Source organism: Ovis aries, chromosome 3 (assembly GCF_016772045.2).
Source record: "Ovis aries strain OAR_USU_Benz2616 breed Rambouillet chromosome 3, ARS-UI_Ramb_v3.0, whole genome shotgun sequence".
In the NCBI taxonomy this organism is placed as follows: Eukaryota; Metazoa; Chordata; class Mammalia; order Artiodactyla; family Bovidae; genus Ovis; species Ovis aries.
In genome coordinates this window covers 202,760,567-202,787,146 of record NC_056056.1, presented here as the reverse complement: position 1 = coordinate 202,787,146, position 26,580 = coordinate 202,760,567, and the positions used below count along the sequence as shown (strand labels likewise).

Below are 26,580 nucleotides of genomic sequence, written 5' to 3'. Positions count from 1 at the left end.
GCAGGCAGATTCTTTACCATCTGAGCCACCAGGGAAGCCTTCTAGGATGAATACTCCCTAAAAGGCAAGAATTGTGACTTCCTCATCCTACCATTCTCCACACTGCTGAGAATACCATCTTGGGGAATACCTTACCCATGGTGAGAGGACATCATTCCAGTGCTTAGAACCTCCTGCTGCTTCAGTGGCCTCCCCTGTCCTTCAGTCATGGATTAAAATCCTGCATAGGCCTACCTAACTTTGTTTGAGCAGGTGCTAATGCTGTTACTCTCTCCTCTCTCCCCTTTGTTCCTTGAAGACAAAATCACACTTCAGAACTTTTGTGTTTGCTGTTCCTCTCCATCCTCCAGTTTTAAACATTTTTTTAAAAAGTTTTGAATTTGTTACAATATTGCTTCTGTGTTTTAGCGTTATTATTTTTGTCAGGAGGCACGTAGGATCTTAGCTGTCCCACCACGGATGGAACCCCCACCCCCTGCATTGGAAGGAGAAGTCTTAACCGCTGGACCACCAGGGAAGTCCTCTGCTGTTCCCTTTATGGGGACACTACATGGCTGCTCTCTCTGGAGTCCTCAGAGCATCTCTCCAAGGCCACTCTCTCAATGAAGGCTTCCTGGACCACACTAGTCACACTGGGACCTCACAATGCTCTCTTTCCCTCTCCTCCGGTTATTCTCCATAGCATGTATCACTTCCTTCCGCGGTATGTATATTTCACCCATGTATTATTGTGTATTTTCGGTCTCCTCTCCCCTACTAGAGTGTAAGCGGTCATCCTAGTGTAAATCTTGTTTACCTCTGTATTCCCAGAGTCTCGGATATCAAGGCACTCAATAAATATTTGTAGAAAGAATAAGCAAATTAATAGAAGATGCTCAATAAGTATTTATTAAATTGAATAAAAAGGGTCAGAAACAGACTGTGAAATTTCCAAACTCTAAAAATATGTCGGTTTAGGAGCATACTGAAATTGAGCGAGCGTCGCCTCACCGTAAACATCCTCGAGGAAGGATTAAAATCTTGTGCTCGAGGTGGGAGGGGCAATGGGGCCAGGAAGCGTGCGCCTTCGCAGAAGTTTTGGGGGCTGCTTGACTTCCCCCTGCGAGGAACTGCACCTGGGAGGCGAGATTGCTCAGCCGCTCCGCCGGGACATTCGGCTACCACACAGGTGTTTTCTTTTAAGTAAAATTGGTCTTCGTCTCTCTCCCAAGCTGTTAAAGGACACACACAAATCTTGGGTGGCTTATGGGCCACTTCTCAGCTCTAAGGAGAAAACTATCAAGAGGGAAACTGACAACAAAAACATCACCCAGGACGAGATTCTGGGTCTTGGGGGCAGCCGAGCCCCCTTTTTCAGAGCAGCGCGAGTGTAACTTTCTGTCTTCTCCCCAGGCTCCGCCTTTAGGCTGTTTATTGGAAATTCTCCCGGCTCAGTCTCTTAAAGCCGCCGCCTACTTTCCACAGGAGGATGGCGCTCACAGCTCCGGGTTCTCTTCCCTCGGGGACTCTGTCGTATTTTTTTTTCACGCTTCATCGCTACTACAGCAGACGCCTGCCCTCTCACTATTTGCCCCGCAGTTCTCCGGTGCCTTGACTGTAAACAAAACACTTTAGATCATAGCAAGGTCGGAGTAAGCACAGCCTTTCTGCTGGCAGCCAGACGTCTTAAGGTGGCGTCACTGTGACTCGTTTGGTTTTCAAGATTAACAAAGCGACAAAATGGTGGTCCTACATACTAGTTAAAGAAATATTCAGGGTGCGTAGGGGATGAAAATATCCATTTTTTACTTTTCTGGAAGATATTAATTCCACGAATAAAATCAAACATCTGTGGCAAGGTGTAATACTCTAGAATGTCTCCATTTACATAGATGTGGTAGTTGTGTACTTATGCATCTGAATTTATGTTCATATAGAATACAGAATTTTGGTGTAGTCCAACAACTGTGTAAAGATTTCAACAACAATAATCTATAATTTCAGGAGTAGGGTATTGAGACCTACCCTAATTTTTCTGTCCCTCTTCTCCATCTTCTCCAGTTCAGTAAATTAAGTGGGGGCATTCGACCTAAAAAATAAAGAAGATGAGACCTTTTACTTAGATGCCAGATGAAATATTTTCTCTCCATCAGGTAGGAAGTCTGGCCTTTGAAAGCACTGTCTCTCTCACTGCTCTCTGGGTCTCACCCTGCCCCTTTGGAATCTGCATTTTAGTCATATTAAGTGCAAGGTCATACCAAAGGCCAGTGACAGTCCTATTTAAATATCAGGGACCACAGGCCACATCAAGGAAACAGCTGCAAGCAGCCCAGAGCATGAGAAGGAGCCATTTTGAATCATTTATAGGAGAGGAGGACCTGCAGACTATAGATAGGAGAATCACTCTGGGTAATAACCCAGAGAAACCTCTCTTGAGTCTCAGTTTCCTCAATGGTTAAAAGAGAAGGTTGAACCACAGGGTTTCCAAGGTTCCTCCTAACTCCTACATTCTGGAATGTCTGAAGCAAGGAAGGCACACAAAGTGGGCAAATACTATGTGGGTTAAGAAAACAAGTTAAATGTCAAACTCACCTGTAGCATAGATGCCTAAGAAAACTGTTGTGCACAATTGCTGTTGGGCACTGTTAGAACCGGAGATTACTTTCCAGTAAAATGTGTAACTTTGATCCAGAACAAAAGAAGGATAGGGAGGGCAGTTAAAGACCCTTTGTTTCAGATATAACAGCCTGTCCATCCTGTTTTAACTTCCATCACCTTGCTCAGGAGCACAGTTAGGTAAATGTCAAGTTGCAAAGGGGAGCAGAGAAATGCCGAAATACTGGGTTGACCAAAAAGCTCGTTTGGGCTTTTCCGTAGGATCGCCTGGAAAACTCCGAACGAACTTTCTGACCAACCGAACAATCTCAGACGTGAGGACACGGTTGTGGTTGCTTTAGAAATCACTTCGCAATCCGGACTTTCCGATTCCTTTCACTCTTAGAAGATCCGCCGCCCTTTAAAAGCGTCAGTCACTTGCATCTGAATGGTGTTCTGGGTGGGTTCCAAGAAGTTGAGTCTGGTGGGAGAGAAGGGTGGAGGAAGGAAGAAGCTGTTGTGTTTGGCGGCTGGACTCAGGTAGAGGAAACTGCTACAACCCGGCAAAGAATTGAAAAATACAAAGAGGAGACGAGTTCCCACACGCAGCCCACGTCAGTGAACTGTACTTGGGAGGCAAGAACCTGGGCCAGGGATCTAACCTCGCTTTTTTTTTTTTAAACTAAATGTGTCTGAGACAGCTACAAAGTTTATTAGGGACTTGGGAGATCAGTTGACTTTTTGATCTTGCAATCCTTTCTTATTTTTTATTGAGAGAAACCTTGGGTTCAGAATACATAATAAAGACTGCATCTATTCCAGGGTAATTTACAGAAAGACGTCCTCCTAGGCTTCTCACCTAAGCCCCTAACCTCCCCTAGAAATAGCAGACTTCTAGGTTAAGGCTGAACTAACCACTGCTCACCTCCAGCTTAAGGCACCCAGGCCGAGGGGCTCCCCGCCTCCCCCGCCATGTGAGCGATTGGGGGCCCCCGGGGGGGAGCCCAGCTAGGGGGCCGAGCTCCCACCCTGCGTCCCCCCATCCCCCGCTCGGTGAGTGCAGCGCAAACAAGATCGCCAGCCAAGGGTACCACCACCGGCGGCCGAGCACCTTGGAACTCTCCCCCGCTTTCCCGGGCGAGGAGCCGGGGAGGTCGGGGCTCCGGAGCAGTGGCGCGCGGGTCCGCGCAGCGCCCGGGATCAGAACACCCGCCGGCCGGCCCCGCTGCCCAGGCCCCTCCCCGGCTCCCCGGCCGTTTGGCGAGCTCGTTTGTCTTATTTGTAATTTCTCCTAGGCCAGCCGGAGCAGGTCTGCTGGCAAGCCGTGCGCCTCCCGCAGTCACGCGACCAGCCCCGGGTCCCGGCCGCGCGCTCGGCGGCGGCGGCGGCGCGCTCGGGAGGCGGGGAGGCGCGGCGGGGCCACCTTAAGGCCGAGCTCGCCAGCCTCGGCGGGGCGGCTCCCGGCGCCGCGACCAATGATCTCCTCCTCTGTTTAAATAGACTCGCGGTGTCAATCATCTTCTCCTTCGTCAGCCTCCCTTCCACCGCCATATTGGGCAACTCCAAAAAGGGGGCTCGTCTTTTCGGGGGTGTTTTTTTTCCTTCCTCCCCGCTTTCCTCTGGGCTCACTCTCTCGCCGCTCCGCGACTCCGCGACGCCCGCAAGGTTTGGAGACGGCGCTCGGGCGGCGGGACCCGCGGGCTCGCGGCGGCCCGGACTCGGAGCGGCTCTGCCCCCTCCTGTCTCGGCGGCGCTCGGCTCCCCTCCCCTCCGCTCCCCGCCCTCCCGCTTGATCGGCCGGGATCGGGGCTGCCTGGCCCCGGGGGGCTGCCCCTCGCCCCCTCCCCCAGCCCCGTGCGCGCCTAGACGCTCGGGCGCTGACTCGGCTCGCGTTTGTTTCTCTTGGCTCCAGGGGCCGGCGCAGGGCTTATAAAGAGGGGCTCGGGCTGGGTCGGGGCGTTTTGTTTTGTTCGGTTTTGTTTGGCGAGAGAGAGAGAGCGCGCGCAAGAGCCTCAGTCGCCGAGACCCCCCACCCCCACCCCACCCCCTGGGAGGAAGATGTCAAACGTGCGAGTGTCTAACGGGAGCCCGAGCCTGGAGCGGATGGACGCCAGACAGGCGGAGTACCCCAAGCCCTCGGCTTGCAGAAACCTCTTTGGCCCGGTCAATCACGAAGAGTTAACCCGGGACTTGGAGAAGCATTGCAGAGACATGGAAGAGGCCAGCCAGCGCAAGTGGAATTTTGATTTTCAGAATCACAAGCCCCTGGAGGGCAAGTACGAGTGGCAGGAGGTAGAAAAGGGCAACCTGCCCGAGTTCTACTACAGACCCCCGCGGCCACCCAAAGGCGCCTGCAAGGTGCCGGCGCAGGAAGGCCAGGATGCCAGCGGGGCCCGCCCGGCGGTGCCTTTACTTGGGTCTCAGGCAAACCCAGAGGACACGCATTTGGTCGATCAGAAGACTGATGCCCCGGACAGCCAGACCGGGTTAGCGGAGCAGTGCCCCGGGATAAGGAAGCGACCTGCCGCAGATGGTAATGACCCTTTCCGATGCCTAAAATGTCTGTCTCTGTCTGCCGCGCTCCTTTCCCTGCTTGAGGGTCTTTAACCGCAGCTTTCTTTTCAGCGCGTTCTGACTTAGCTTTTGGGGCGGAGGTGGGGGGAGCGCACTTTCCTACTTTGAGGTACATGAGTACATGCTATTTATTTAGTTGCCTGCTTGTCTGTTTATGACTTTTAAGTCAGAAGCTTGAGATTGTGTTATCTGATCATTTCTCTAACTGAAAACATCGCGGCTCCTCCCAGCTAGACAGCGGTAGGTATGTGACAATGTTGGGATGTTTATCAACTGCCTCCTTCTTCGCTTTGGAGAGAGAGCTTTGAAGCGTAGAAAATACACTTTCTGTTATGTGAAAACAACTTCATTTTGTGCCCTTAAAGGCCACTGGGAATGACGGACCCAAGATTGTGGGTGGAGGTAGTGGGTTTTTTGTCCCTTGACTCTTGGGCTCACTTCTGTCGGCCATTGTTTTTTTCTAATAAAGATTGTTTGTGTGTGTTCTTTTTAAAAATTCCCTCTTGCCCTTAGATTCCTCTCCTCAAAACAAAAGAGCCAACAGAACAGAAGAAAATGTTTCAGACGGTTCCCCCAACGCCGGTTCAGTGGAGCAGACGCCCAAGAAGCCTGGCCTCAGAAGGCGTCAGACGTAAACCACTCGGTGGGTTGATGACTTGGAGCAAATAAGTGACACCCCAGTTGGGTTGCAGGAACTGGTGGGCTTTCAAGCCCCAAGATAACCCGATCTCAGTGGGGGCTGGCCGATGAAAACTTGGGGGCTTTTGTTTTATGCTTTGGGAGGACAAAAAGGTAGGAATGGGGAAGACTGGGAATCAGTGGGGAGGTACTATAGTTCTTCCCAGTTTTCACCTCCTGAGATTATTTTCCTTTGAAGCACCAACTGATCAGAGCAAGTGTCCCAGGCAAGTTCTTGTAACCAAGGCTCCGTGAGTAGGAAGGTCAGTTCCCTGAAGGTGCCATCAAAACATGTCCAGAACAATAGGTTCTTTTTCCATCTGACCAAGAGCAGGGGTCTGCCTCCATCCCACTTCATGAGAATTCATCTCCCAGAGGACCATGTTGACTCAGTAACAGATTTTGAGCTCTACATGGGCAAAAATGGCAAATAAATGATTTAATTAAAACTTCGAGGGAAAAGTGAGGCACTTTTCCTCACTGAAAAAGTGGTTCATATCTGGATAATCAAATATTTATAAATGTGACAGAAATATATGACTTGCTTTTGTCTTTATCATTTTCATATGCTCTCACACTCTCTGGCTTCTGATAAGTTTGGAGGATGGAGAAGGAACCTGTGTGTTTAAAAAAAGTAAAACTGAAATGGAAGGCTCAAAAATACTAAGGTTCCTGCGGAATTTCTGATAACACTGAAGTTGCAAAGCAGAAGTGACTCTGCCAGAGTAAGCAATCCAGGAACACGTCAGCATGCGTATGCTAATCATGCTATAACAGGAGAAGCTGGGTGCTTGTAGAGGAAATGGAGAGTAGTTATCGGGGTTGGCAGGGGTAGGTGTACCCCCAACATTAGAAGTGGAGATTTTTGCCGTTTACTAAAATACGATCAATATGAAAAGCTAATTTGAATAATCAGCCCCCAGCTTTACATGGATTGGTCTTAAGGATCAAACTACACATATTCATAGTTTGTAAACTTATAATAACTATGTCCTTCTTTCTCTCTCCACTCTCACTAGCCTAGCATATAAAGAGATCCTAAGAAATGTTTACACTAACTTTTAAAATCCTCATTTGTAAAAATTTTAAAGAAGGATGAAGGTGAGGTTCAAGTTTGTTGTGTTTTTAAATCAGTGTCATATATAGGACTTGGCTACATATATGTGATATTTTTCAGAGCTTATATAAAACAGTGCTATGAAACCTCTACATCACAGCTTATATATATGAAGTAGGTAAATTGGATGAAAATGATTTCTGAAGTAACCCTAACACCTGCGGCTCTTGGTTTGTGACTTGTGGCGTAAGTCGTCAGATGAGCAAATCAGACCTGTTGAATTTTGATCTGGCTCCATTCTCACCTACCGAGAAGCACTTGTTAGTAAATATTGCCAGTTCAGAGAATACAGGAAATCGTAGTAAGGACCTATTCATAAGCATTCGTGTGTATATTTCTACATATGACTAAGACTAGAAGATTTTGAGAAAAAAAAAAAGTGAATAGAATTTTCTTTGGAGAGCCTTTATAAATATCATTGCCAATTATTTTTCAGACAGAAAATTCTGCTGCTCTTAAGTGTTATTGGTTTCTGAATTTTCCCATGTCTGTTCTTTCTCAGTATCTTTGACCCCAATTCTCTAGACCAGGGTTCCTCAACCTCTGCACTGCTGACATTTGGGGCCGAATAATTCTTTGTTGAGGGAGGCTGTCCCGGGCATTGTAGAATGTTCTGGCAGCATCCCTGATCTCTTGAAGCACATGTCAGTAGAAACCTCTCCAGTCATACCCAGTGTGACAACCAAAAATGTCTCCAGCCATTGCCAAATGTCCCCCTGGGGGTGGGAGGGTGGCGAGGGCAGGCAGCAAAATTACCCTCTGTTGAATACCGCTGTTCTAGACAAAAGCCTATAGCACAGGGGAGAGTGAAAAGCCAGTGAGAGAAATGTTGGATGGAGATGACTCTAGTCACCAGCTTTTAGTATGTTCGTTCTTTCCCGTTGCTCAGGTATTTCCCAGCTAAAACTAACAAAATAATTCCGGTAATATATTGGCAATGTTTTTTTAGTGCCTTTTCTTCTAATTCTTTCTCCTTGTTTCTTTTGCAGAACTAAGAGTATGTTTCCTTGTTTATCAGATACATCACTGCTTGATGAAGCAAGGAAGATATAAATTAAAAATTTGGAATACATATCGCTGACTCCAAGAACGGACATCCTTTACAAGCACTGAACAGCAACAGACTTAACACTAAAGTTTTAGGCACTCTTAAATCATCTGCCTCTAAAAGCGTTGGATGTAGCATTGTGCAATTAGGTTTTTCCTTATTTGCTTCATTGTACTACCTGTGTATATAGTTTTTACTTTTTATGTAGCACATAAACTTTGGGGAAGGGAGGGCTGGGGGGTACTGAGGAATTGGCATGGGGTGGGTATTAAGAGCTTGCTTCGATTTAGAGCAAGGACAAAAATATTTGACTTGCATGAAGAGAAGCAGTTTGGGGGAAGGGTTTGAATTATTTTCTTTAAAGATGTAATGTCCCTTTCAATGAAAACGGATACTTCATTTAAAAAATCACCCAAATTTGAACACTGGCTGCAGATAATTGCTATTTATTTTTACATGAAGTTTTTTTTCTCATTTGGGAGCTCTGATGATTCCGTTATATGGTAGCAAATGGCTTTTTTTTTAAAAACAACAACAACAACAAAAAGCTCAGTGCTCCCCACTAGTCTCCCTTACAATTGGAATTTACCCAGTATTCATCAGTCTGGTAATCACTCCAGGTACCTCTGGGCACTCTGGCATGTATGTGGGGAGTGTTCTGAATGCACAGAATTGACCATTTAATTTTTATCAGAATTTTGAGGACATTTCTTAATTTTCTTTTCACTTCAGGGTGTGTGTAGACACAGACAAAATAATTCTAAATCCTTGGATATTTTTAAAGATCTGTAAGTAACTTGACATAAAAAATAATGAAATAATTTTTAATTTACAGCTTCTCATTCTGTTTCTTAATTTGTCCAAAGGATAGTGGTATTTTTAAAGGAAAGTGCATATAGAGAAAAGCACCCGTGGGTTGGAGAAATGGATACTACATCTTTAAACAGTATTTTTACATTGCCTGTGTATGTGTATGAAACAAAACCATTTGAAGTGTACCTGTGTACATAACTCTGTAAAGACACTGAAAATTATACTAACTTATTTATGTTAAAAAGAGATTTTTTTTTTTTTAATCTAGACAATATACAAGCCAAAGTGGCATGTTTTGTGCATTTGTAAATGCTGTATCGGGTAGAGTAGGTTTTTCCCCTTCTGTTCTTCTGTTAAATAATATGGCTATGCTTAAAAGGTTGCATACTGAGCCAAGTATAATTTTTTGTAATGTGTGGAAAAGATGCCAATTATTGTTACACATCAAGTAATCAATAAAGAAAACTTCCAGAGCTATTCGTTGAGTTGAACTGTATGTAAATATACCTTACTAAGCTTGAGGTGTTCGACTTAGCATTCTAGTCATTTCCACAAATGTAATACGAAGTGGCAAATACCTAGATAACTCAGGCCTACCACTCAGATGATGTTTATGTAGGACCGAATGTAGTAGTCACGCTTTTCCACTTAGTTCTATATGGGTGGACAAAACTTTAGAAGTGGAAAGTGGGAAAGTCACATTTTCATATTAATAAGATGGTAATATTTATATCTTCTAGAATATGAATGTGTCAAAACCAAAAATTCTTACATAAGTGTAGACTGATCACACACTTGCAGGATTGAAAATGAAACTAACATGGTGACTTCTCTAAATTCTGTATTTACACACACAGAATGTTGTAAGGAGCTACAGCAGTTGTTCAGACGCTCTTAAGCTACACCTCTCTTCCAAAATATTCAGGTATATAGGTCCTTTAGAAGGGGGTGTGCATTCCACACTAATTTAGATAGAACAGGTATCCTTCAAATTGAACTGGCCATCACACACCAATTCCTCAACTTCTACATTTCCTGGTTACACTCTACACAACCTAAAACTGGTTAATCTGAATACCCAATCTGAGGGTTTGGAGGTTCCATATCCACATAGCAAAGTTATTTTTTATTTAAATAAAGTTAAACAGCATCTTAAAGTAAAATTTACTAAGATGATCCCTCTAATTTAAAATTCTCTTAGAAAATGTGGCTAAGGTGTAAAAGTAAATTATTTTTTCTAGGAATCTGCAAATGGTTAAATCGCAAAAATCTGGATTTGGATTAAATAGTTTCTCTTGAATAGTTGCATTTAATTTATTGCACCTCAAAGGGGGCAATAAATTAAGATAATTTCAGCTTATTTTGACCCGAAATTGCTTATCCAAAAAAAAAAAAAAAAGATTGTCTGTCTGCGACTGCCCTGCCGGGAAGGGAAAAATAGGTCCTTTGGTGGCTGGGCCACATCTTCCAAGTTGGGGTATTATTTTAATTAAAGACTAAAGGTGTTTTTGTGATTCTATTCAAAACACGAAGGCAGGGTGTTTTTCAGGAAGAGACTGAGAAAGCAAGAAAAACAATTCAAAATGGGGAGGAAGGAGTGGAGAGTCAGGAAATAATGAAATAGTCTCTCTGAGCCAAAAAGAGTACTTTAAAACGTGTTTCTAACAAATGAGGGGCAAAAATCCTCTTCTAAAAGCTGCTTCTGCCCCTCACCCCGTTTCTTTCCCCAAGAGCCATCGTTAATCCGAATTTTTAGAGATTGCGTTTTAGGAGTCCAGGGCCAGAAAGAAGTGGATGCTCGCCGCGCCAGGCACGTTCACAGGAACGCAGCCCCTAAAGTCATCGTGTCGGTCCTTCGCCCGTTCTGCGTCAAGTCTCTGAACGTGTCCCTGAGATTCTGACCGTCCTCTCCCCGACCCCGGACTGCCTGGCCCGCCGCGGGCGTCGCTCCGAGGGGATGCGGCCGTCGGCCCAGGCACCCCCCACCCCGCTACTCGGGCCACCGCGCCGTAGTCTCTCCGCCCTGAGCCGCAGCCCTACGATCGCCCGCCGCGGCAGTTGCGGGGTCGGGCTGACCGGAGCCTCGGCAAGAAAAGACTATTAAGTCTAGCTCCTCATCTACCGGCGGCTCCCGCACCTCCCGGATCGCTGCGCGCAGTTCCCGCGCCCCGGGCACCCGCAGGCCGTGAAGGGCGGCTACGCCTCGGCCCGCGCAGCTGGGCTGGGCTGTTTCTCCGAAACTTGCCTCTCTCATCATCTCCCCTCTGGGCTCAGAAAGAAGCGAAAACCCCCCTTCCTCTCCACAATCAGACCCTGCCTGTCAGTACCCCGTCCACTCCAGGGCGCTGGGGAGAGGTGAGCGGATGGGAGAACCTTTCCGAATTCGTGGACCCTCCAAGGCAGCAGTCCGCTCCCACCCCCACCCCAGGCTCCAATGATCCGCAGCCCCGCGCATTTCGAAAGGCTTCTCGGCTCGCCGGCGGCCCAGGGCCGCGCGCTAAAGGGGCCGAGCGCCGCTGCCGCTCGCGGGGGTCGCTTCCTCGCTTACACCCGCTCTGCCAAGTCCCCCGGTCCCATCCCCGCTGCCCAGTGAAGGGGATCAGGGCAGGGCAGGGAAAAACTAGGAAACCGTGGGTCCAGGGGCGTGATTGGAGACGAAGGGGACCGTGGAAATCTACAGAAGGGGAGCGGGGCGCGCGCGGCCTTTCAGGCCACGGTGCGCCCACCGGCCGCGCGCCGGGACCTTTCCCGGATGCCGAGGAACGTTGCCTTCGCCATTTCATCTTCACCCTTGTTAGCGTAGACACTTGTTCTTCTGAAGCTTTTTCTGATTGGGAAGAAAAGTGTTTTAAAAGCTCATCTAGGATCTGCTATCTGTTTTCCAGACTCTGAGTTTTTTTTTTAAGTTTGCCAAGTCTTTCACCTGGGCCACACCCTATGCTCGCTCCCCTCCCTCCCGGCCAAAATTAAGGTAAAAATCCTGCGCAGTGGGGGAGGGCAAGAGGGTCCACGGTCACGCTTGACCTTCCCTTCCCCCGGGTGTCGGCATGGGGGCGGTGGCACCGCTTGTATCCCAGCTTGCGTGGGGGTGGGGCAGGGTGGGGTCAGCGCCAGCCGGGACCCCGCAGAACCGAAAGTGTAGCCTTCACACATCAATTCGAGGCCCCGTGGAGCGGGGGGCAGGGGATGGTGGTGCCCTCCGCGTACTGGGCCTGTCGCGCGTGGGAACACACATAAGAGGGAGGCAGGAATCAGTAAGTGAAAAGTACAAAAAGGAGTAGAGGCGGGCTGGGCGCGAAACATCGACGCGCCTCAAAAGGAAGGCGAAGAAAAGGCCGGGAGAAGGGCGCGCAGCCGGGGGACCGCGGGGCCGGGGGATTGCATCATTGCAGCTCCCCCGCCAGAAAAAAATGGGCTCCGAACCGCGGCCACCATCATGGCGCTCGGGCCGGGCCGCGCTTCCCGCGCGCCTTCCCGGAGCGCACGGGGCCACGGGCGCTTCGCGTCGAGCGAGGGATCTGCGGACACGTCCCCCTTCCCTCTTTGGCACCCGGCCCCCACCCGCTCCTGTCTTTTGTGTGCTTGTGGACATGTGTGCGTGCCTCCCCGCGAGTGTGTGTGCAGACCCGAGAACTTGCAGATTATTTTTTTTTTCCTCTTTTTTTTTCTCCCTCCTGTGCTGGTGGTTGTAAACTTGATTGGCATTGGCTGCGCCCACTGACCCCGGCGCCGAGTCCACTGAAGATTTAAGGTGGATCCGAGAGGCTGCAGCTTCGGGCGGAGTCTCGGGCTTTTAGCTAGTTTTGGAGGAAAAAAAAAAAAACCCCAAACCGTGCGCCCGCCGTGTTTTTACGCATCCCCTGCGGTACCAGCCCTGGCGCCCGCCCCGCCCCGCTGGCTCCTCCCTCCTCTCTCTTCTTTCCCATTGGCCCGCGAGGGTAGTTTGAATTTTTTTTTCCTTGGGACGCTTGTTTTCTCGGGGGAAAAAAAAAAATACTGCGCCCCAGATCGTTTGATGAAAGCTACTTCGGCGGCCGGAGGTGGGGTGTTGTAGCCGGTTTTGTGTAGGCGGGACCGAGGTGGGTTGGTGGGCCGAGTTTCTAGTCCCAAATTTTCCTCCTAAGAGCGGTTGACAGTGTGCGCGCGGTTCGGGGGGCGTGGGGCCGCTGTAAACAATCTGGAGACGCTCGGGCTGCGGGGCACAGTGTAGTATAAAAACGTTAATGGATGCCTAGGGCGCGTCGTTTCCCCGACTGCTGGCCAGTGGGACTGGGAGGCGCTGGCAGGAGCCCTAGAGAAGACGCACCTTTCCCCTGCCTTGGGGAAGCATCAGGAAGGGCGGGGAACGGGGAGGTGAAGGTGGCCGGGAAAAGTAGACCGTTTCATTTCCTAAGAGGCTGGGTGGGCGGGTGGGCAGTGGTAAGAAACCGAAGAAGTACGTCTATAGCAAAAATGTATTATTTCAAAGGTCATCCAGTCGGAATCCCTCAAGATTCGAGCAGTGTCATTTTTTACTGAATTTGTGTGTGGGGGGGGGATTGCTTTCTGTCTCTGATTTCTAGGGTGTTTTTGAATAAGGAAAATGTTATAATCGAGATAGAGATTGAAACTGAAATGGCTTTTGGTTTTTGAATCTGAAGTGAATTCTTTCTTTACCATGTAGGATACTGTTATTTGTAATACAGGTCTAATACAAATGATCTCCTTCATTAATTTATATCCCAGTTGTGTTTTATTGTGAAAATTTTGAAAGTTTATGATAATTCGGGTTATTCTCCAAATTACTGTATTTTCAGATGAATGAAGTTAGCATATATGCAGTTGTTTTCCCTGTTATTTTTGTGGCAGTGTACCTGATGATTTTAACCAGCTATCCAGCCCCAGCCTTCAGTATAACAGTTCCTATCTGTCCAACCTACAGTCCATTTTTTTTTTTAACTACTAAACTTCCCCAGTACTTCCTAACCTCACTGACCCCTTAAGGTTAGCCCAAACCACCTGAGCTCTTCAGACCACCATCAACCAATCTCCTTGTGCCCTTAGCAAGGAATTTTTGATATTAAAATGCCTCCCCCCACCTCACCCCAATAGACAGGTTAGCGTTAGAAAGCAGTGATCTCGTTCCTGGAAGTACTGGTCAAGCACTAGTCTCCATGGCCCCTTAATAGGGACATCGCGGCAAAGATTCAAATAGCAAGTGAATATTAGGACTAACTAGTGAGTTTTTAAGTCTGTTCCAGACCTTTGAGATAGTGTATTTCCCATCTTAGAGTTTCTGGATTTCTACTAAATTAAGCAATTTTTCTCATTCATTACCATTTTCTTTCTTCTTCCTTTTTTTTTAAAGTATGGACCGTTTTAAAAGGTTTTTTTTGGATTTGTCACAATATTGCTTTTGTTTTATGGCCAAAAGGCATGTGGGTCTTAGCTCCCCAATCAGAGATGGAACCTGCACCCCCTGCGTTGAAAGGGAAAATCTTAACCTCTGGACCACCAGGGAACTCCCTCGTTACCATCTTCTAGTGTTATGTTATCCATGTGGTAGCCAAAAGCCATATGTGGTTGTTGAGCACGTGAATGTGACTAGTCCAAGTTGAGGTGTGCTATAAATGTGAAATACACTCAGGGCTTCCAAGAGTTAGTATAAAAAGTGTTAAATATCTCATTAATAATTTTTATATTTATTGCATGTTGAAATAATCATATTTTTGGTTATTGAGTTAAAATATTAAATTTAATTTCATCTCTTTCTTTTTACCTTTTTTGTGTGTGGATACCCGACAGTTTTAGTTTATAGATGTGACTCATCATGTTTTCATTTGGACATTGCTGTTCTAGACCAACACTCCTGGTAACTTGAAGCCCCATCTTTGAGATCGGTGGCTGTTAATCCTGAGGAGTAGGTGGTAATATCTAGCTGTCATTCTCACTTCCCAAGTTAAATCAAGGCCCAGAGTGGCTTCAGGGACCCTTAAAGAAATCTGCCAGCACCCGACACCTACTGTTTAATCTCTAATGCGTAGTATTGGTTTTGAGCCCAGACTATGGAAATATGGTACAATTCTGTGGCTCAGTGCTAAAAGAATCCACCTGCCAGTGCAGGAGATTCAGGAGCCTCAGGTTTGATCCCTGGGAGGTCCCCTGGAGGAAGAAATGGCAACCCACTCCCGCATTCTGGCCTGGAAAATCCTATGGACGTGGATCGTGGTGGGCTATAGTCCACGGCGGCGGGAAGAGTCAGACACGACTGAGCATGCACTGTCTGATGAAATCAGACTTGATCACAGCCTTCCACATTATGTAGAGAACCTGAGAAATTCAATATGTTAGAAATGACTCTGAAAAAAAAACATTTAGACTCCAAATGAAATCTCCATTAGTAACTTTTCTCTAGCCCTTATCATCAGAGAGGAGGATGGTGGGGAGATGAAAGTGTTCTCATTCTAAGATTGTGTCTCTATCAGAAGATTTGAACAAATGAAAAGATGTGCCGTATTTTGGGTTAGGAATACTCAACATGATAAAGATGGCAAAAAATTTATACCTTTGCACTATATTCTAAGTTCTTCTCATTCTATTTCATTCCATAGTTCAATCAGTTTAAACACTGAGAACTATTTTACTTTAATTACTGTAAATTTAGAATAGTTACAATTACTCATAACACTAATCCTCCACACCCCAACCAGTACCTTTATACTTCTTCTTCTTCTTTTTTTTTTTTTTTTTCAGAATTTTCCTGGCTTCTTTTCCTTGCCTTTTCTCCCCCACCCAATGGATTTAAAATGAATTTTGTCTAGTTGCAAATATAATTCCTGTTGCGTTAAAATATAAATAAAGTGGGATCTTTTTCTCCCGCTTCATACCAGATAAATTCCTGAAGGATTAAAAAGTGATTTTTTTTTTTTAATGAAGCCATAGACATACCAGCAGAGATCTCAGAGAATTTTTAAAATATAATCTTGGAATGAGGATTGTCTTTCTAAGTATGACATAACATATAAAATCTATAACCTGAGTTTCCCAAAAATCATTACATTATTCTGGCTTTGCCTTCTTATTCAGAAATCCAGTGACATAAAAGTGTTCTGTGTAGAAAGCTCACCATAGAAGGTCAAAAGACAGTGACTTGGTGGTGATAGCTGCACAACAGTGTGAATGGACTTCACTGAACTGTATGCTTAAAAGTGGTTAAGATGGGAAGTCTTATGTTACATTGTAATTAACTGTGTGTGCACGCTCCCTCTCAGTCTGTCTGACTCTTTGCAACTCCGTGGATTGTAGCCTGCCAGCCCCTTCTGTCCATGGGCTTTTCCAGACAACAATACTGGAGTGGGCTGCCATTTCCTACTCCAATAATTAACTATAATAGTAAATAAATATGCAACTCCAGTGGTCCCCCCTTATCCTAGTAGATGTCTGAGTCTGAAGATACTTCTGAACCCTGTATACACGGTTTTTTCCTAAACTAAGGAGTAGCTATGCTAGACAGTGGGATGATTTTTGTCCTGGGTGGGATGGGGCCCAGACCATTGAGAGATTTCATCATGGTACTCAGAAGATTCTGCAATTTAAATCTGTGAATTACTTGCAGAGTTTTTCATGGACTATATCTGGACACCAGTTAACTGAAATTAACTGAAACTGAGAACATTGAAAATCTGGATAATGTTTTTTATAAGTTAATTGTATTTTAATTTTTTTAAAAAATTATTTAATTTGGCTGTGCTGGGTCTTTGTAGCTGCGTGGGATTTTCTCTAGTGGTGATAGGGGACGACTCTCTAGTTCTGCACAGGCTTCTCATTCCAGAGACTTCTCATTGCACTGGCTTCTGTTTCAGAGCACAGGCCATAGACCATTTGGGTTTCAGTAGTTACGGTCCCCGGCTCTAGGGCGCAGGCTCAGTAGTTGTTGTGCATGGGCTTAGCTGTTCCCCGGCATGTGGGGTGTTACCAGACCAGGGGTGGAACCCATGTCTCCTGCATTGGCAGGCAGATTCTTGACTGCTGAGCCACCAGGGAGGCCCCTGGAAGAAATTTTAAGCTCATCCGTGTCCCACCTAAAAGAATCTCATAAGATTCTGGATCCCATCTTTTTTGAGGCTCTGAAATGAGACTCTTCAGGGTAGAGTTACCCAACTTACTCCCTGCAAGGCCATTTTGGAAGTAATTTCACCTTCCCTGGTGGGTCAGGTGGTAAAGAATCCGCCTGCAATGCAGGAGACCTGGGTTTAATCCCTGGGTTAGAAAGATCCCCTGGAGAAAGGGATGGCAACCCACTCCAGTATTCTTGCCTGGAGAATTCCATGGCCAGAGGAGCCTGGCAGGCTACAGTCCATGGAGTCACAAAGAGTTGATCACGACTGAGTGACTAACACTTTGACCTTTTATAGTTTCTATTTCTTTAGCTATATAATGAGGATGCTTATAGTTCTCTCAAAGGATTATTAATACTGTTTGGTGGCATAATGTGTGTGCAGTATTTAGCACAGTACCTGGTATATAGTAAATAATCATTGTATTAATATATACAATTAATAAGGACAGCCAGTTTTTGTGTGTGTGTGTGTGTGTGTGTGTGGTCCATAGCATGTGGCATGCAGGATCTTAATTCCTTGACCAGGGATCAAACGCATGCCCCCTGCAGTGGAAGCTTGGAATCCTACCACTGGCCCACCAGGGAATTCCCCAGGACACCCAGTTCTTATTTTGGATTCTCAAGTAACCACAACCAGCACTATACTAACCTTGTCAATTTATTTTCTCATTTTTAATAACTGCCATTGTTACCCTTAAGAAGAACAAATGATTTTAGAGGAGGGTGGTAATGTAATGAACAAAATGAATATATTGCAAAAACTTGTTGAAACGGTAGTTTAATGTGGGAGTTCCCTGGTAGCCTAGTGGTTAGAGTTAGCTTTCACTGCCATAGCCTGTGTCCAGTCCCTGAGGGGATAAGTGAGATCCTTCAAACCACGTACCGAGGCCAGGCCAAAACAAAACAAAAAGGCATTTGTTTAGTTTGAAAAGTGTGTTAGTCACTTAAGTCATGTCCAACTGTTTGTGACCCCATGGACTATAGCCTGCCAGGCTCCTCTGTCCATGGAATTCTCCATGCAAGAATACTGGAGTGGGAGAAGGAAATGGCAACCCACTCCAACATTCTAGCCTGGAAAAGTCCATGGACGGAGGAGCCTGGCGGGCTGCAGTCCATGGGGTTACATGACTGAGCATGTGTGCATGAGGATGGAGGGAGATGGGTTGGTAGCAATAAAGTGGTAGAACTTAAAGAAAAAAAAAAAAAAAGAATACTGGAATGGATAGCCATTCCCTTCTCCAGGGGATCTTCCTGACCCAGGGGTTGAACCTGGGTCTCCCTCACTGCAGGCAGATTCTTTACTGTCTAAGCCACTGGGGAGGTTTGCTGCTGCTGCTAAGTCGCATCAGTCGTGTCCGACTCTGTGCGACCCCATAGACGGAAGCCCACCAGGCTCCCCCATCCCTGGGATTCTCCAGGCAAGAACACTGGAGTGGGTTGCCATTTCCTTCTCCAGTGCATGAAAGTGAAAAGGGAAAGTGAAGTCGCTCACTCGTGTCCAACTCTTAGCGACCCCATGGACTGCTGCCTACCAGGATCCTCCATTTAGGGTTATCATTTATTATCTTGGAAACGACCTGGTATAGATTTGTTTGTGGTACTAAGTCAGTAACACTCACACCCATACAAAAGACAATGCAAACTGGAAAAAATGTTGGCAGCCTATATATCAAAGACCTTGTTTCCCTGATAAATAATTTCTACAAATCAACAAGAAAAAGCAAACAAAGTAGAAAAGTAAGCAAAGTATGTGACCACAATTTTCAGAAAAGGAAATACAAGAGACTCTTAAAAGACATGCTCAGTTGTAATTGAGACTGTTAGGATATGTCATATACAGAATAGGTAAGTTTGGGTAAATAGAGTTACAGTTAGCATCTTAGATGCAAAGTTGACCATTATTCTTTCTTGAGATTTTGACATTTGCTTCCCTCCCTTTTGTCCAAAGCTGAGTGATTTTTTTCCCAGCTTCACTGAAGATCAAGAAGCAAGGAATTTGCATTTGTGGAAGCCATGACCACCTTTCAAGTTGAGTGAGAAATCCCTCTCATCCAAACTATCTAATTTTTGGCTTTTGGCATCACCTTACTTTGCCCATAGAAGTAGGTGCAACGACCCTTGTCAACACATTTCATTCATTCTTGCTGGTTTTTTTTTTTTTTGGACATACCACCATGTAGCTTGCAGGATCTTAGTTCCCCAACCAGGGACTGAACCTGCGGCCCTGGGCAGTGAGAGCACAGAGTCCTAATCATTAAACCGCCAGGGAATTCCTCATTCCTGGTTTTAATGGCTGTATATCATTGGATAATCTGAGTTTCTTCAAAATTGTTGCCTTATTCTGGCTTTCCCTTTACTTTCTCGATTGTTGTAAAAAGGTTCAAGCAGAATTCATTCTATGATAAATATGAAATGTCAAATCAGAAGAGAGTGTGCTGTGCTGTGCTAAATCACTTCAGTCGTGTCTGACTCTGTGTGACCCTGTGGACCGTAGCCTGCCTGGCTCCTCTGTCCATGGATTCTCCAGGCAAGAATCCTGGAGTGGGTTGCCATGCCCTTCTCCAGGGGACCTTCTCAACCCAGGGATCAAACCCAGATCTCTTATGTCTCCTGCATTGGCAGGCAGGTTCTTTACCACTAGCACCACCAGTAGAGAATATTATGGAATAAATATTAGGTTTTAGCTAATCATGTGAATAAAGGGTTAAATCCTTCCTACACACACATGTACACACATACATATTGCACTTTATGTTATCTACTATAGGTGTAGTCTTTGATTCAGCAGTTCTACTCATTTACTTTATGGAAATAATCATATGTGTGACTAAATATGGGCTTCCCGGGGGGTACACTGGTGAGGAACCTGCCTGCCAATGTGGGAGGCATAAGAGACTTGGGTTTGATCTCTGGGTCAGGAAGATCCCGTGGAGGAGGGCATGGCAACCCACTCCAGTGTTCTTGCCTGGAGAATCCCATGGACAGAGGAGCCTGGTGGGCTACAGTCCATAGAGTCACAAAGAGTGGGACATGACTGAAGCGACTTAGCACACATGCCATGTGTGACTAAATATATATTTACCAGAATGATTGTTGTTAAGTTCTATATTAAGCTTCAAAAGGAAACCAAAAAAGTAAACAACCAAACAACCTCCCCTTTGATATAGGATTGCAAGATTATTTGATTGAACCAACTGTAGAATATACAAAAAGGACACAGATTACAGCTACTCAAACACCCCAGGTAGCTTTGTTTGTATGAATAGGGAAAGTTTATGATATTAAACCTGGCACAGAAAAATGTTTATAGTATGATCCCATTTTTGTGAAAATATTTTTTAAATACCTGGTAGCTCAGACAGTAAAAAATCTGCCTGTAATGCAGGAGACCAGGGTTTGATCCCTGGGTTGGGAAGATCCCCTGAAGAGGGGAATGGCAGCTCACTCAAGTATTCTTGCCTGGAGAATCCCCATGGACAGAGGAGCCTGGGGGGCTACAGTTTAAGGGGTTGCAAAGGGTCGGACATGACTGAGCCACTGACGCACAGACACGCACACGTGATAGACTCATGTCTATGGAAGATTACCTCTTCAGTTTTTGAGAATGAGAATTATGAAGTGATTTTGCTGTGGACGTTTCATTATTGGTTGTATTTTTTAGAATGGATTTTAACAAGAGCAAAAACGTGAAGAGATTGCCAATTTGAAAAATAACTATCCTTATAATTCTTGAATGTGGAGTAAATTTGTAAAAAAAAAAGTTTCTCTTTGTCTCATACAGTCTCTTTTCAGACATTAGCAGGGAACAAGGCATTTCTAGAATTCGTGTCTTCTCCATTTTTCTATTTAGTTTCAGATATTGTTAAATCCGTGAATGAGTTATGAGAAGTGTGTGAGTTTGGGTATATGGTTTTGCTTCCAGGGCACATCAGCGAGGTATAAATATCATTCCGATTAACTCAGGGGTAACTTAACAAGCCATGGAAAATTGAGCCTATTCCATCTTTTTGCCACATGGGATCCCACTGGTAATATTATCCCAAACCTCACATTCCGTGAACTTTGGCAGTTATGGATTCTGTCTGAAATTCAACAGATCAACTTCCTGCCGTAGTTTAGTTACTTAGCACCTAGTGTTGGGGAGATCGTTTTAAATTTCAAGTGAGTAGACCAGTCTTGAGCTGTCACTCTCCGTGGGACTGACCCGGGGCAGAACTTAGAAATCTCACAATACCCGGGGTGGGAGATCACCGAGTTCAGTCTTCATTAGACAGATGAGGACAGTTGAATCCATGACTTCCTGTCAAGTGGAAAAGTTAAACATGATGATTTATAGGTTCCTTCTGGCTTACAATTCAGAGATTCCTGTTTCCTAGTCCAGATCACGCTTTCCATCCCTGTGGATCAGGTTATTTTCCAGGAAGCTACATTCTTGATTTTTTGGCCACAAACCATATATTCACCGGAGTCGAAGGAAAATGGTAGTTCAAGAGTGCAGGCTGAACACTGAACATTTATTTATTTATTTGTTTAACCTTTTTATTTTGTATTGGGGTATAGCTGATTAACAAACAATGTTGTGATAGTTTTAGGAGAATAGTGAAGGGACTCAGCCACATAAACACATGTATCCATTCTCCTCCAAACTCCCCTCCCATCCAGGCTGCCACATAACATCGAGCAGAGTTCCATGTGCTCTACAGTAGGTCCTTGTTGGTTATCCATTTTAAATATAGCAAAAGAGAGTATTTTTTAAATTAGTTAATTTATTTGGCTGCATCTGGTCTTTGTTGTGGTGCAGCATGCAGGATCTTAGTTCCTCTACCCGATTGGAACCTGCTTTCCCTGTGCCGGAAGTCCCCTGAACACTGAACACTTATTATTTTAGCAGAAAAAGGCATGTGAAGGTACAGTGTAATGGTTGCTTTGGTGGTTCCAAACACTGTTTCACTGCTGGCTGAGTATCATGGAGCCTCTTTTAAGGGCCAAGCTTTGTGTCTTCAACATGACAGATAGGAGCCTCGCCTTCATGAAGCTAGAGGAAGCTAGGACAAGGAATCGCAACCACAGTTACCTGTGAGTGTTCTGAGCAATAAGTGCTATGAAAGGACTTCAGAGCTTCTGCTCTGTGCTCCGACAGTCTGAGCTCTGCACAGAGGAGTCCAGTTGAGGGATCAGACTGGAAGCAGAAGTCCGTACACTTTCCCCAGGCCGCCTTGTATTCGCCAAAAAGAAACAAGCCTTTAGAAATCCATCCCTCTGTGTGTGCCTCTGCAGCCCCCTGTGTTTAGTGGCTGCCCTGTAGGATACTGTTTGGAACACAGGGTCTCACCTAGTGGTGGGGACCAGCTGAAAGAAGAGTGGTCCAGGCAGAGCCCTGCCCAAGGCCCCAAATCCAGGAAGGCTTTTGATGATGTGAAAGAAGGTGTTTGTGGCAAGTATGTAGCCAATGGGACGGCAGGGCTAAGGGCTTGGACTGGAGTGATAGGCAAGTCCACATGGTGATGGCCTTTTAATTTTGGACTTTACATCAAGAGCGATGGAGAACCATTGGATAACAGAAGAGAGAAACTTCATTTAAGCTTCAGTGAAACTCTCTCACTTCCTCCTTTTGTCTCATTCTAGTCAAAACCCTTAATCTCATACTGGGATTGTTCCAGTAGGTGTGGGGGAAAAAATTGCAGGCTCACACCTTTGTATTTATTTGAGAGGGTGTTCAGCATGCTTGCTAAGTCACTTCAGTCATGTCTGACTTTGCGACCCTGCAGACCGTAACTCACCAGACTCCTCTATTCATAGAATTCTCCAGGCAGGAATACTGGAGGAGGTTGCCATGCTCTTCGAGGGGATCTTCTGGACCCAGGGATTGAACCCAGGTCTCCTGTACTGCAGGCAGATTCTTTACCACTGAGCCACTGGGGAAGCCCACTGCTCAACACACACAATGTAAACAAGGTTTTAAAGCTTTGATGTCAGTAAGTAAAAGAGATGTGAAGTCCTCATACCATCAGAGCACATGCTGGTCACAACCGATTTGTTTCTGGTTTTGAAAGAGGACCCAAGCAAGTGCTATGGCCTGGTGTTGGGTGATCAACTAACTGACCCCCTTCCGCTCCACCTTCTGGGGGTTCAGCTTGCATTCTCTTCATTGTCACGATGAGTTGTGCGTGTTTTATGGGCTAATCCATGCTTTACCCTCTGCTGGTACATTTGGTGTGAAGCTTCTAAGCTAGTGAACAGCTAGGGATGAATATGGAATCACTTCTTCAATGATTCCATATGCCAGCATTTTATTTATTTATCTTGTTGCTCATCTGGACTGAACAACCAGATCCAGTGTTCACAAATACTTTGGCCAAGTGATTCCTTATTTACATATTTGTTTTTGAAAAGAGACTTCAAAAGAGGGATAATAAAAATGGACAACTCTCGGGATTGTTTCCCCTGCCCTGCCTTCAATTGAAGATCAGTAAAACAGAGACCTCTGCTGGTTAAACTGGTCTAATAACCTAGCATTGGTCTGTGGCCATTAAGCTTTCACAGGTATTAGCAAATGGATTCCTCACAGTTTATTTATGATCTCAGCTCCCAACTTGGGTTCTTTTGGAACTAGTCTAAGTAACAGCCCCAATCACAGTCATTTCTGCTTCAGTCTTTGGTGTTAGGCTTCCATATTTCTGAAAAATAATAGCCCTAAGTGTTAGCTGCAGCCAAAACCCAGACCTGAAATACCTCCCACAGCTTGTCTTCTGTTTCCTTCCTTTCCTGCTTTTTACCTCTCTTCCTCCTCTCTGCCAGTGAAATGAAATAAAACACATCTTCACTCAAAAGAGAGAACTGCTGATGGAAAGTGAGAAGGAGGGAACAAAACTCTTATCTCTAGCTCATCCTTCCCTGGCTCTAGAGGCCTGGGGCCCAGGGTTGGGGTTAATACATGAGAAGAGCTGTGAATCCCATTAGCATCTTCCGATGGAAACGTGCAACCGTGGGAACATGAGTTGTATGTAAATGGAGACCAAGGACACTGCAGAATGTAGAGTGGAATTATGTGGTAGGAGAAGGGGACTGTCTCCATAAGACCTTTTGTCTGTCAACAGTGTAAAACCATGATTTGTACCTGCTGAGTGCCAGGCCCTGAGCCAAACCGGTGATGTACCTTAATTCTGTTTCTTGCTTTTCCTCTCTATTGATGATTTTAACACCTTTCTGTGAAAAAAAATAATGCGAAGGACTTAGGACAAGGCCCACGTAAAAATAATCGCTGTGTGTGTGTTTGCTATTTTAGGATTATATTTTTTCTCTGGAATAAGGCTACAAGCATTATTCTACAATGCTGCTATTCTACATTATTATTCTACATCCTTCTATAATGCTACAATGCTGCAAGCCTTGCACATGAAAAAAGGCCTTCCTGTGCTCACTAGAGTACGTTCTAAGCTCCCGTCTAGAACAGCGTCTCCAGCTCTTCGGAGCAGAGCAGAAGAGGTTCCTCTGGTGTGCCGCATTTCTTCCGCACAGTGGCCCCATCTCCTGTTTTCCCAGGTCTAACCTACTCTCACTCCTTTATTCACTCTTGTACTTTCTTTCTTTAAAAAAATCTTTATTTGGCTGCCCCAGGTCTTAGCTGTGGCACGCAGAATCTTCGATCTTCATTGTAGCATGTGGGATCTCTAGTTGCAGCATGCAGAATCTTTTTTCCCAGGCCTGCTGCCTTGGATGCGCAGTCTTAGCCACTGGATCACCAGGGAAGTCCCCATTCTCATACTTAAATAACCTCTTCTGGATTGACTGAAGCACAAGTGTCAGTATCAAGTTATATTATTGTCATATAATATGCTAATGTTAGTATCAAGTAATGATCATTTTAATGCTCATTAATGCTTAGCTTGTCTAGCCCATACTTCTCTGAGAAAACCGAGGTCCAGAGAGGTTGTCAGTGGCCCAAGTTTACCCAGTCAGCTGGTGGCTGAGGCAGGGCTGAAACCCAGAGCTCCTGGACCCAGCCCTTCCTGTATAACACCTGCACTATGCTTGGTCTGCAGTGTGCAAAAGATGGTTTTTACTTGTGCTTTCTGCTCGTCTCTGGGGTCGCCTGTCACCCAGTTTTCTGGAGCCCCCCAGTCTCCCCTGCTGCACTCAGGGAACCTGGGCCCTTCAGCACAGTCACCAGGCAACTTCTCTGACCAGCTCTGGGGCTGGCTTTCTCCTTTTCCTCAACTGCTCTGGCCTTTTTAGGGCACTAACAAATCACTTGAGTCACAAATTTACCAAAAGGTGTTTGTAGACTTTTATCCTTCTCTGCAATGTCTCCTGGCCTTGGCATTTCTAGGCTGCTGGATAGTGTTGAGTGTGTGTGTGTATGTGTGTGTGTGTGTGCTGTAAGCTTCCGTGGATAGTGTTGAGTACGTGTGTGTGTGTTTGTGTGTATGCTGTAAGTTTCCATGTGTTAAAAGTTGTGCAGGTGTGCTAAGTCGATTCAGTCATGTTTGACTCTTTACAACCCTATGGACCGTAGCCCACTAGGCTCCTCTGTCCATGGGATTCTCCAGGCATGAATACTGGAGTGGGTTGCCATGCCCTCCTCCAGGGGATCTTCCCAACCCAAGGATCAAACCCCCGTCTCTTATGTTGCCTATGTTGGCAGGCAGGTTCTTTACCACTAGCGCCACCTGGGAAGCCCCTGTTAGAAGTTGACTTATACTTCTTTGAACTCTCCCAGCTCCGTCAGCATAATACAGTGGATTATACTGGAATTATAGTGTCTTAACAGTATAAATCTCTCTCTCTCTTCCTCTACATATATTGAGCTTCCCTGGTGGCTCAGATAGTAAAGATTCTGCCTACAATGCAGGAGACCCAGCTTCGATCTGTGGGTTGGGATGATCCCTTGGAGAAAGAAATGGCAGCCTACTTCAGTATTCTTGGCTGGAGAATCCCATGGACACAGGAGCCTGGCGGGCTACAGTCCATGGGGTCCCAAAGAGTCTGACATGACTGAGCAACTAACACTTTCACTTTGACACACACACACAGGAGCCTGGTGGGCTATAGTCCATGGGTTGAAAAAGAGACACGATTTGGTGACTAAACATCAACAGAAACATACATATCTGAGTCACTTTGCTGTTGACTTGAAACTAACATAACACTGTAAATGAACTATACTTCAATTACAAAAATAAAGAAAACCCCAGAATAATTCTCTACCTGGGGATTTTAGGTACTGTGGTAAACCAGTTATAGAGAGATTTTAAAGCATTTTAAAGAGTTACAGCTATACCTTATAGTTTCTAATATGGTGCCCTGGGTATACTGTTACAATCTACTGAAGTTTTGTAACTGATAAATCGTCCTACTTCTGTACTGCTGCCAAATTAATTCATTTGTGGATCGGGCAGTTATTTAAAGAGGGCTCATGAAGTATGCTGGACTGTGTTAGGCCCCGAAGGTGTTTGAAAAGAAGTTTGACATATTGCCTATCTGTCGCCTTCTGGCTGCCTAGAAGGTGGATAAGATGGATGCAACTTGAGGCATCCTTTGTTCCTGAGGATAGAAGGTGCATTGTGGAGCAGAAAGATACAGGAACTCTAGGCGATGCCATACCAGCTCTGCTTCGCTTATCTCCAGAATTCCTTTAAAAGAAAAGAAGCTTTTATCTTGTTTAAGCCACTCTTATTT

The 26,580-nt window shown here is 45.6% G+C and overlaps 1 protein-coding gene and 2 long non-coding RNA genes across 6 annotated transcripts in view; 2 read left to right on the top strand and 1 right to left on the bottom strand.

The window, feature by feature from the left end:
- Window positions 1-865: 865 nt before the first annotated feature.
- LOC105611784 (uncharacterized) lies at window positions 866-3,929 on the bottom strand. Of its 3 annotated transcripts, none has more exons than XR_001039473.5 (4): window positions 3,500-3,929; window positions 2,572-3,055; window positions 2,005-2,068; window positions 866-1,594 (listed from the first exon to the last, which is right to left on the bottom strand). It is a non-coding gene; the product is annotated as an uncharacterized LOC105611784 (long non-coding RNA). The 3 variants fall into 3 exon arrangements; XR_006059426.1 differs by having other exon boundaries at window positions 3,686-3,929; XR_001039472.4 differs by having other exon boundaries at window positions 2,572-3,929.
- Window positions 3,930-4,096: 167 nt separating this feature from the next.
- Window positions 4,097-9,281, top strand: CDKN1B (cyclin dependent kinase inhibitor 1B). The gene is made up of 3 exons (XM_004006850.6): window positions 4,097-5,107; window positions 5,662-5,791; window positions 7,933-9,281. Exons 1-2 carry the CDS (start codon window positions 4,633-4,635, stop codon window positions 5,781-5,783), a joined length of 597 nt encoding a protein of 198 aa, XP_004006899.2. The 5' UTR covers window positions 4,097-4,632; the 3' UTR covers window positions 5,784-5,791; window positions 7,933-9,281.
- Window positions 9,282-12,797: 3,516 nt separating this feature from the next.
- The window catches only part of LOC105614839 (uncharacterized), a 30,732-nt gene continuing 16,949 nt past the window's right edge, over window positions 12,798-26,580 (top strand). Inside the window, exon 1 of one of the 2 annotated variants that reach the window (XR_003588896.2) lies at window positions 12,798-12,883. This is a non-coding gene — a long non-coding RNA (uncharacterized LOC105614839). The other variant, XR_009600285.1, reaches the window with a different exon arrangement.